Source organism: Rhinoderma darwinii, chromosome 7 (genome assembly GCF_050947455.1).
Source record: "Rhinoderma darwinii isolate aRhiDar2 chromosome 7, aRhiDar2.hap1, whole genome shotgun sequence".
In the NCBI taxonomy this organism is placed as follows: domain Eukaryota; kingdom Metazoa; phylum Chordata; class Amphibia; order Anura; family Rhinodermatidae; genus Rhinoderma; species Rhinoderma darwinii.
The window spans coordinates 114,011,024-114,022,522 of NC_134693.1; the positions used below are offsets into that span (position 1 = coordinate 114,011,024).

Genomic DNA, 11,499 nt, shown 5'->3' on the forward strand with positions numbered 1-11,499 from the left:
TATTTAGGTGTATCCATATAAATGGCCCACCCTGTATATTGCCCCTGTAAAGCTGCACAATTTGAGCATATATGTCCATTCCTCATAAAAATTCGGCAAAGTTTCAAATGCAAAAAATTGTACATTTAAAAAAAATAATATATATATATATTGTACCTTGATCAATAACACATAGGCAGCACTTTTGTTAGGGAACCCAAAAATGATGGGGACATCTTTGTAGTAGAAAAAAAAAAAGTTTGAACCCATATTCTTAAAGCATCATATACAACTAAAGTTACGACGTCGATCATGCTAATGAAATATGGCTAAAAATAGTATTTCACATTATTTCCTGTAACTATTTCATAGATAAAATATCAGAGCACATAATTTTTTCATATCATTATTCTCACTTTACAAAAACACAAAATTTATGCTGCTTAAAATATGCCTGTATTATATATTATCGTATATTTTCCAATAGCACAGAGGTGTCTTTTATTTATTTTTTTTGTTTTTCCTTTTTTATAAAAGATATAATTTATTATTAAAAGATAGAAAACTTTAATCTTGACATGTCTATAATATATTAGTATATATTTTTTTCTTAACACTATCAGTAGTGAATCTCTGAGCTGATTAAACTGGAGTTCAGCATGACAGTCAATTTCACAATTCTATCTTCATTTCTGCTGGATCATTCAGAGGTCATGGCTCAATTTAAGTGAATCTGACAAATTAATAACGTTGATGGCACCAGTGCAACCCGTAACCACTTTTCTTCCACTGGTCACCACTAAAAACGTGCAATACCACGTTGCACAACATTCCCTGGAGTAATAAACATTGGTTGGTTCTAGAGATCAGTCTTATAAAGTAAAGGTATAAAGCTATTTTTTGTCAGTTTCCTGTAGATTGATAATGTTTAACAGAACCCATAGGAATCTGTTGTTTTTTTGGAAAGAAAAATCTCAAATTCAGTCCTGTGCATGGGAAAATACACCTGACCAACACATTTCTGTCATGCATTCGGAAATCTTGATTTGTGAAATAAATTGGCTAATTTTGGTACAACTATACCAGTCTAATAATGTTTTGTAAAAACAAAGGGTATTCCATGTACAGATGTAGCCATCTTTATCTGGACTCAACACATTAAATACAGTGTCAAACTTGACTTTTTCAATGTTTTTTGTTGTGTGCGATCACGCTGCAGAAAGTTATCAGTCAAGATAAACTTGGCTACATCTTTATCAGATTGGCTAGAAATTGAAGATGATTTGAAAGTACAGTAAAAAAAACTAATGTTTAGATTGATTGATTATCATCACTTGGAATGACTGGTTTATAAATTACTGTTCGCACTAATTTAAAATAAAAATTTTAAGGCATGCAGTAATCGTCACTTGGAATAAAATAAAATAATGAAAATCAAAACTTTCTGAAAAACAGAATAATTATTATATTGTACCCTTTACAATTCTTGGAAAAAAATGATGGGCATTGTAGAAGGATGCCTTCTTAAAGGCGTTATCACATCATGGCAAATCTGGTCTAAATGCACAATTCTAGAGCCATCATGAACATTCATCAATACTTGCCCTTATTGCTGTCTCTGGGCCTTGAATTATGGTGGTGGTGACAGTTTCACTTGGCGGTGGTGACAGTATTTATATCCCATACATCATCACTATACGTCATATATATATATATAATCACTACAGGCCGTTTATCTGAATTTCCACCATGTAATACTACATTTCCTTTGCACTGTCCTGCAGGGCAAATAAGCAAGCTCCTGTATTAGCTTCTTGCCACCAGCAAATAGCTGATTTTGCCAGAGTTTCAGAAGTAAGTTGATGGTTGTGGCGTCTCACTTTCAGATGATACAATCCATATAATGTTTTGCTATAGGGTCCGATGGTTACTTGTTATGCCCCTGAGTTGGTGACTTTCTCAGTTTATTCCGAAAACCTGTATTACCCCCATCAACAGTAAAACGACTCCTCGGTGATTTTCACCCAAGAAGCCTAGTTGCAATGGAAAAGCCAAATCTGGACGATTAGTCTGAGGTACTTAGATTAAAGAGAAGAACATGTGTGAGTCAAAGAATACAAGAAAGGAAGCTTAAGGGGGGATTGATGCTTTCTGTCAGGTATTACAGATGAAATGTAATGGTAAGTGGCTGCTTTCGTGCCATATGGCTCTATTTTACAATGTGATGTCATCGACTGTGGTCTACACATGAAGAAAATCTCATATTTCGAAGCTATGTAAAAATTTGGAGTAGAAACCGGAAACCCAAGTAAAGTCCGGAAAACCTCTTACAAGTTAGGCATATTTCTCAAAGTCAAATTCTTAAAAAATGAAGACCTTTCTTAGTGATACCCATATTTGCATTGTTATGGCTATTCTATGATAACATACACATTTCTGTAAAGAACATAAGAAGCGTGGAGAAGGTCACAGATTTTATTTTATTTTTTTATTAATTAATAGTAGAAGTAAATTATTCCTTATAATACACTACAGTCATCATATAACATGAATTGCCAGCCACAGTACCCCAAATAACAGTGTTAATCTCAAGTCATATAACAGTGCCAGCCACAAATGTCCCCAAGTAGTGCCACAGTGTCCAGCATAATATTTACTTCCTCGAAGGCTCATAGTTATAATTAACCAGAGTGAATAATAGAGAATATCAATGATAAACCATAATGTTATTATCAATAGTTCTGCCGTAAAAGTTTACGTTATCGGGAGCATGATATGTAAATGCCGGTCTTATCAGGATTTGCCCAAAGCATTGCTGCTTGTTTGTAGTTCTTTCTGTCTTAAAGGGGTCCTCCCAATTAGACATTTATGGCATATCCAGCTCTCAGACCCACATCTATATCGAGAACTGGGGTCAGTCGACCCTTGTTTCACCTGGTTAAGTGACCGCAGATTCCATTAAGGAACTAGCGGAGAGGAAGACTCGCTCCCATCACTGTTCGGCTGTTTCCGAAACTCCCATAGAACAGAATGGAAAGAGACATGCGCATACACGGCCCCTTCGCCAATAGTCTCCACCCGGAATTTGCGGCCAGCTGCCGGCTCACCGAGCAAAGCGGGGGTCGTATGTCCCCCATTCTCGATATAGGTGCAGTTCCCAGAGCTGGGATCTACATCTATCAGGCATTTATGGCATTTTTCCTGTGGACATGCCATAAATGTCCAAGTTAGGAATACCCCTTTAAGTTTTGTCTTCAGTAAGTGAAAAGCTCAATCGGGTTGAGGTCAGGTGATGGACTCAACAATTGAAGAATATTTATTTTCCTGAAGAAGTTCTTGGGTTGTTTTCGCGGTATATTTTGGCATGTAATAACTACTGATATGAACTATGAAGCGCCGTCCCTTTAGTTTTGCAACAAGTGGCTGAATCTGAGCAGAATGTCTCGCTCTATACACTTCAGAATTTATCCTGCTAGTTCTATCCACAATCACATCATCAATAAACACCGTTGACCCAGTTTCATTGGGAGCCATACTTGCCTATGCCTTAAAACTACCTCCACTGTATGTAAAAGATAATGTGGTATGCTTTGGATGATGAGCTCTCCTTTCCTTTTCCATACTGTTCTCTTCCTATTATTCAGATATGAGTTCATCTTGGTTTAATGTGTCCACAGAATGTTCCAGAAATTGACGGCTTTTATAGATGTTTTCTAGTAAAGTATAATCTGTCTTTTTCTGTTCTTTAGTGTAACCAGTGGTTTGGATCCTGAGATAAACCCTCAATATATATATTCATGATGACATCCCTTGATTGTAGACTTGGACAATAATACGCCAACTTGAGAGTGTTGTGGACTTGGGTAGGTGTTGTGAACAGGTTTTTTCTTTACCAAGGAAAGAATTATGTTATAATCCACTTTTGTTGTCTTCTGTGGTCTTTCTTTCCTTCTTTTTAAGAATGTACAAAATTGTTGGCCACTCTTAAAGTTGCTGCTACCGTATCTCCCTGATGTGTTTATTTGATCGTGTGTGGGTTTTTTTTTTTCAGCCTAATGATGCCTTCCTTCGCTTGCATGGACAAAAAATGGTCAATTTCCTTGAACAGCTACCAAGTGTAAATTCAAAACTTGGAGTCAACTAGACCTTTTATCTCCCCTATTTTTTAAGAAATAAGAAGGGGGAAAAGGGCACATCTGGCCATGAAGCGGCTTATCAATTGTTCCATCCCATCTGAGCCTGTGAAAATGGAAGGATTAACTTTAAAAAAAATCCTTAATGCAATATTTTTGTCAAACCCCTTGAATTAAAAAAAATCTTTATTGCTGTTTCAAATCCACTGTGCTGGTGTACAGAGGCAAAGTTATGACATTACTGTCCAAATAGTTCAGGACCTGACACTGCATTGCTGGCATTATGGACAGCACGGTAGCTCCGTCACTATTGCCTTGCAGCGCTGGGGTCCTGGGTTCAAATCTAACCAAGGACAACATCTGCATGGAGTTTGTATGTTTTCCGCGTGTTTGTTGTGGGTTTCCTCCGGGTACTCCGGTTTCCTCCCACATCCCAAAAACATATCGATAGAGAATTTGAGTGAGGACATCTGTATAGTGTGGAAAATTTTGGCACTATATAAGTCATAAAAATAAATGATTATGTTGGTTGAATCAACTCTTTCCCGAGCTTCAGTCTTTGAATTTTCTGCAAAACCGTAGCTCCATCATTCCACTCACGACATGCAGACCTAATATGAAATGCTTTAAGTCGTAAATATTTCACAAGCTTTGTAATAGCACCAGCAGCTATAGCCAGATACATTAATGTTATAATACCTCTGGGAAGTTTGAGTAACTGTAATAAGTTATCTATTGTAACCACTAATTCATAAGTATTGTTACAGAACAAAGACTCATTTTCCACAAGACATGACAATTAGTTGTCCCATTAATTTAATATGGCTCAATTACTTTATCAAGTTTGGCAGTTAACTAGTTGGCTTTGCCGTGGAATAGAAAATTTAAAAGCATCAACTCATGGAAAAATGTATTGGCTCAATTCAAAATATGTAGTGAATGAAGCTTATTCTTCTACTGAGGAAGATTTTCTTGAAGATCTTAAAGCAGAGCAAGGCTTTGGTGTTATATACCACGATAAAGAAAATTTATTTATAAGTAATGCTAAAAGATCATACACAAGTTTGAGGGTTTAAAAGTCTAAGGGTATGTTCACACGCAGTGATCAAAAACGTCTGAAAATACGGAGCTGGTTTCAGGCGAAAACAGCTCCTGATTTTCAGACGTTTTTGTAAGTACTCGCGTTTTTCGCTGCGTATTTTACGGACGTTATTGGAGCTGTTTTTCAATGGAGCCAATGAAAAACGGCTCCAAAAACGTCCCAAGAAGTCACATGCACTTCTTTTTCGCGGGCGTCTTTTTACGTAGCGTATTTTGACAGCGACGCGTAAAATTACGCCTCGTGGGAACAGAACACCGTAAAACCCATTGAAAGCAATGGGCAGATGTTTGTAGGCGTAATGGAGCAGTTTTTTCAGGCGTAATTTGAGGCATAAAACGCCCGAATTACGTCTGAAAACTGTGCGTGTGAACATACCCTTATGCTGTAAGGCTCCATTGGGCAGAATCCCATGGAACATGCCATGATACCTCTGCATGCCTCTATATTAAATCAGAGGCTCACCGAAGTACAGTAGAGGCCACATCCACCTATGTGGAAGCCCAGAGATTAAACTTGAAGCTCTTGGGACCCAATGCAAAATCTAAAACACGGCCACCCATCTACAATTTGGCATTTATAACACTGGTATCTTATTTGGCAGATGGGACTTTGTGCCCGACAAGCACAAGATCTTGGGTGCAACTGCTACGTCTGCACCCTCTATAGCTATGCCCCTGTGGTAACCTTCTAATAGATTCTTACAAAACGAAGCCATAATACGGCCGTGTACATGATTCCATAGTAGATAGCAGAAACACATTTGTTTGAGTAAAATTTTTGATGTAAAACTACACTTATCACAATTGTTTTAAACCCCTGTATAAAAAGTGCAAATCAAGTACTATGATAAGTATACTAGATAGAGGACATTTGAGCCACATTAATGTCTTTTAATTTACAAGTCAGTGAATTCATGTAATTTATGAGTATTCTGACTATTCATAAATAAAATAAATTTTTTGAACGGTGTTATGAATCTAGTTTCCATTATCTATACAACTTAATGTGAATCCTCATCTTTTAACACCATGTGATTTTTAGGTCAAATATCCTGTGCTGCTTATTTGCTTAATTATCTTTTGGAGAAAAAAACGCTCCAAATTTCCTACATAGACATGGAGTTAAATGATAAAATTCTGTCTGCTTGTAGGGGGAGCTTAGGCACTGTTGTATTATAGAGTTCAGTGTATAAACAGCATGCAGTAATCTCCCCCTAGTGGTGGCTGCACATAGAGAGAACTTTATTATTTCACTTAATGGGCGAGGTTTATAAAAAAAAAAAAAGTTGCAAATGAAAAGTGGAGTTGTTGCCCTTATCAACCAATTAGATTACAGCTTTTATTTCTCAGAGGCCCTTTGAAAAAAAAGCAGCCACCGGATTCATTGCCATGAGCAACCACTCTACTTTTCTTTTGCAGGAGTTTTGATAAATCTCACCCTGTGTCTATGCAGGGCACTTCAAGCTGTGTTTTCTAAAAAAAAACAAAATGTTTCGACCACTATAAAGATACATGATATGGCTAAAAGTATGTAAATCAATTCTCTACATTGTTGCGTTCAATCTCCATAAACAAACATTAGTAGTAGCATCTGTTGTTATCTGCTAGATCTGCCCTGGTCAACAATAAGGCTTCGTTCACATCTGTGTCGGGACTCTGTTGATGTGTTTCGTTGGACCTTTCCATCAGGGGAACCCATGAATGGAATCCAAACTAAAACAAATGAAAACCATAGGTTTACGTTTGCATCACCATTGATTTCAATGGTGACGGATGCGCTGCAAATGGATTCCGTTTGTCACCGTTGTGCAAGGGTTCCGTTGTTTTGACGGAAGCAATATCGTAGTCGACTGCGCTATTCCGTCAAAATTACGGAACCCTTGCACAGCGGAGACAAACAGAAACCATTTGCACCGGATCCATCACCATTGAAAACAATGGTGATGCAAATGGAAACCTGTGGTATCCGTTTGTTTCAGTCAGGGTTCCGTTCATGGGTACCCCTGACGGAAAGCTCCAACGGAAACCCTGAACGGAGCCCTGACGCAGATGTGAACGAAGCCTAAGTGATATTATTGTAAAGTGGATGTAACAATAGCTCGGCCATAAAGCGATCGATAATGCAAAGGCCAAGAACGGAGCCGCCGAGTTCGAAAGCGCTTGGCATGTAATCATTACCTATTTTTTGTTACATCATTCTCCACAAAGCTCCAAACTGCCTCTGGAAATTACATCAGTACAAGAAATGTGCATCGGGAGCTTCATGAAATCGGTTTCCATGATTAAGCAGTTGCACACAAGCCAAAGATCACTATGCAAAATGTGTTGGATTGAGTGGTCTAAAGCCGCTGCTATTGGACTCTGGATCAGTGGGAAATTGTTCTCTGAAGTGGTGATTATGTTCACTATCTGCCAGTCTGATGGATAAATCTGGGTTTGGTGGATGCCAGGAGAACCCCTCCCCCCTCCCCTAACCAGAATGCGTAGTGCCTACTGTAAAATTTGGTGGAGGAGGGATGATGGTCTGTGTTTTTCAGGGCTCCGTCTAGGTCCCTTATTTCCAGTGTAGAGTAAAGTTAATGCTACAGCATACAAAGACATTTTGGTGAATTGTATGCTTCCAACTTAGTGGTGACAGATTAAGGAAGGGCCTTTCCTGTTCCAGCATGACATTACCCCTGTGCACATAGCGATGTCCATAAAAACAGGGTCTGGCAAGTTTGGTGTGGAGGAACTTTAGTGGATAGCACAGAGCCCTGACCTCAACCTCATCAAACACATTTGGACAGAATTAGACTGCAGATTGCAAGTCAGACCTTCTCATCCAACATCACTGTCTAACCTCACAAACGCTCTTTTGGCTGAATTGGCACATATTCCTACAGAAACACTTAAATTTGTGTAAAGCCTGCCTAGAAGAGAGGAGACTGTTATTGCAGCAAAAGGGGGCCCAGCACCATTTTAATGCTCATGGTTTTAGAATGGGATGTCCAACAATATTGGTGTTGTAGTCAACTGGCCAGAGAGTGTATATAAATAAAGAGTATATAACATAAGGGTTATGTTGAGACTAATGTAACAAACTATCTTAATTAATGAGGACTAATATGCTATTTGTGAAATAATTTCCCAGAAGATATTAATATAATGTGAGTAGACCACATTATCTTGCCAGAGTGTGGGCCAACCCTTGGTCCCTTGGTGGTAAACTACGACTCTGGTTCTAGAGTTATGACTCATTCTGTATAGAACATTTTTTTATACATAGAGTCAAGAGCAGCAATGAAGATATCAGGCGGTTTCAAGATTAGATACATTAAAAAAACAAAAACAATAAAAGCAAACCATAAATAGAATAAAAAATATACTAGTTCATCTTAATACACATAAGGGAATAGATGGAAAAAATAAATAAACCTCAATTATATTTAATTTTCCATTTAATTTAGAGCTATAACCATGTAATTCAACCAAAATAAAGTTTGCAATTCATCAGCAAGAAAAATGTATTTAAACATTTTCCCAATTTCATTATTATTATTGAATCTCACAACTTAATTTCTGTTACTGTAAAAAAAAAAAAAAAAACTCCCAGTGCATCACAATTCCCACAAATCTTTCTTTTCTTACTGGGTAAATAGATGAAACCACTTTGAAAAAAAATTTTTTTATACGTTTTTGTTTCTAAAATATTATTGCATTTACCACAAAGCTTGTAAATAAGACAAAAAGTAAATCCCCACGTAGCATCACACATGAGGAGAGTCAAGTGTCCAGCTCTTGAGACAATCACAGCCAAATCTATTTCCATCTTACCTCCACCATTCTTGTAGCACAGATAGGGAAATCTCCACACGTTTCCAAGCCCAATAATTTCCCCGGCCACGGACAACACAAATTCCACCTTATTGTTCCAGTGGCCTCTTTCATTGACTTTCTTGTCATTGCTGTGTACCAGGTTGGAACTTGAAGCTTCAGCATCCAGGGCATCCTCAGGTTTTCCATTAATCACAGGAATCGTCTTCTCAGCTGTCATTATTGTAGCTCAACCTGATGGTTTAAAAACAAACTCTAGAATTATTTTACCAATTAATATTTGCTGCAATTTTTTTGTTCGTCTCTAAAGAATAAATATATTAAATATTTCCAAAAATTTGAAATCCGCCTCTTGATGTAATTCTTAACCATCTACTTATAAACCAGTCACTAACACAATTCTTCGACTTCTATTATTTTATGGCAATTTTATATTATAATTTGCGTGCATTCCCCTTGTATCTAGTTTGCCTACAGAGGTTTCTCAAGCCCCCCAAAAATATGCTACTAAATATCTAGGATGTAGAAGTTTGCAGAACAATAGCCATTACATGTGGTGCATGCTTTCCCTATAAATTACTAGGCGACATCATGTACAACCTGCGTTCCTGTCTCCGTACGCGTTCCAGGCTACGAGAATGTGTTTATGTTTATAGATTTTCTTTGCTGCTCTTACAATCTTGGATGATCTAAGGATCCTTGGAAAAAATGCTACTCCTAAGGCAATTCACTATTAATACATTGCAGTAAATAGAGATAGAAATAATCTTACCCAAGTAGGAGGATACAGTGGATGGTTGTAATGATGTTCCTGTTCCCGTTACCCATAAAATGGATAATTTGCAAATGTTCTCTCTTTGCAAGTGTGATCTGATGGCAGCCTCCCTCTGCTCACTCCCCCTCCTCTTCCTCCCCCCTCTCACAGACTATCCATCTCATTCAGTAGATCTCTTATCTAGGGATTACATCTAAGGTGCTCGCTGGTTAAACAACCAAGACCTATTTTCATTAAACCAAGCTCAGACTATACTTTCTGCAGGGAATGCATCACAATACAAGTGCATTATTTATAATAAAGAGACCTTGTATCTGATGTGCGTATAAAATATTTTGTATTGTTAATATGTGGCTTGCACTAAATTTAGACATAAATGAGACTCGATTCACACCAAGTCTATGGTGCACTGTCTCTCAACATTTACGCCACTGTTCCTGTTCTTATAGTTTAATGGGGAAACTTATGTGTTTTTGGCCACTATATGTCGAAATCCCACAACCCCAAAAATTTTGAAAAGTGCGCTTTTTAATGCTAATGTGTATATTCTTTTTATGGCAGTCAATGCAACTGTATAAGTGTCCGGTTGAATACGTACATCCACTGGATATGTTGAGACTGTTTTAAACTATCCTGCCGAACGCCGTGTGAATCTAGCCCAAAATAGAATAGAGAAGAGATGAGCTGCACATATTTTACATTTATAGAACAAACGTTTTATTTATTGTATTGTTTTTCCTTTAATCAACCACAATCATGTTATTCACACACAAGCTATTATTCTCCAGGGTAATAACTGAAGGGGCTACACACCAATCTCCGGTCACACGAAAGTCTCAGAAAGTGACCACAATGGTTTTCTATCACAAAGCGACTTTGCAACTTCCCAAAAGATCCAACACGGTAGTAGTTTTGGTGACCATTGCAAGGTTGCTTGCTATTATTTTGCCTTAGGAATCCATCACGGTAGTCTCACAATTTTACCAAGTCACCATGTAGGCCAAAAAATATCAAGAGAACAAAATTGATTACTAGTATGTCATAATTGTATCTATCTTGGGTTTCAACATAACCCTTTGTGTTAAAAAATAGTTGTCGTCCATATTTTCTTTAAAACGTCAAGATTGGAACTTTAGCCTTTAATTCAAGTAGGGGAGAAAATTTTGTCTAAATTACACTTGAATGGCCACTGTTTTTAGAGACACCTACCCTTTCATGACTGGAGCTTCCCTGTATGGAAGTTAGACACATGACCCCGGAGCAGCAGAAAATCAAGTGAGCAAGTTTTCTGTTGATCAGTTTTAGTGTGAATCAACATGAATTGTAATATTAATCCATCTGAGTGACTTCGAACAACACATGATCACTGGTGTTAGACAAATCTAGGCCAGTATTTCCAAAACTGCAAACCTCGTGGAGTTTTCTCGTACGCTGTGTCGAGAGTATAGAGAAAATGGTGTGATTAAGGAAAAACATCCAGTGAAAGGCGATCCTGTAGACCGCAAATTCTCGTCAATGAAAGGGGATAGAGGAGAATGTCAAGAATTGTTATGATAAACAGGCGGCCTACCGACTAGGAAATTGCAACCAAATACAACTCTGGTTCTCCAACTAACGTGACCGAATGTACAACTCATCGTTCACAGTATTACAACCTTCTCCCATTGAAGTGAATCGGAGAAGGCTGTAATACTG

The 11,499-nt window shown here is 37.7% G+C and overlaps 1 protein-coding gene across 1 annotated transcript in view; it reads right to left on the reverse strand.

Moving 5' to 3' along the window:
• The window catches only part of LOC142658107 (sodium- and chloride-dependent GABA transporter 3), a 169,901-nt gene extending 159,981 nt beyond the window's left edge, over positions 1 to 9,920 (reverse strand). Inside the window, exons 1-2 of the mRNA XM_075833854.1 lie at positions 9,802 to 9,920; positions 9,030 to 9,263 (exon numbers count right to left, since the gene is read on the reverse strand). Of these exons, the coding sequence (XP_075689969.1) occupies positions 9,030 to 9,249 (220 nt within the window). The 5' untranslated portion in view covers positions 9,250 to 9,263; positions 9,802 to 9,920. The remainder of the gene's footprint in view (positions 1 to 9,029; positions 9,264 to 9,801) is intronic.
• Between the last annotated feature and the right edge of the window lie 1,579 nt (positions 9,921 to 11,499).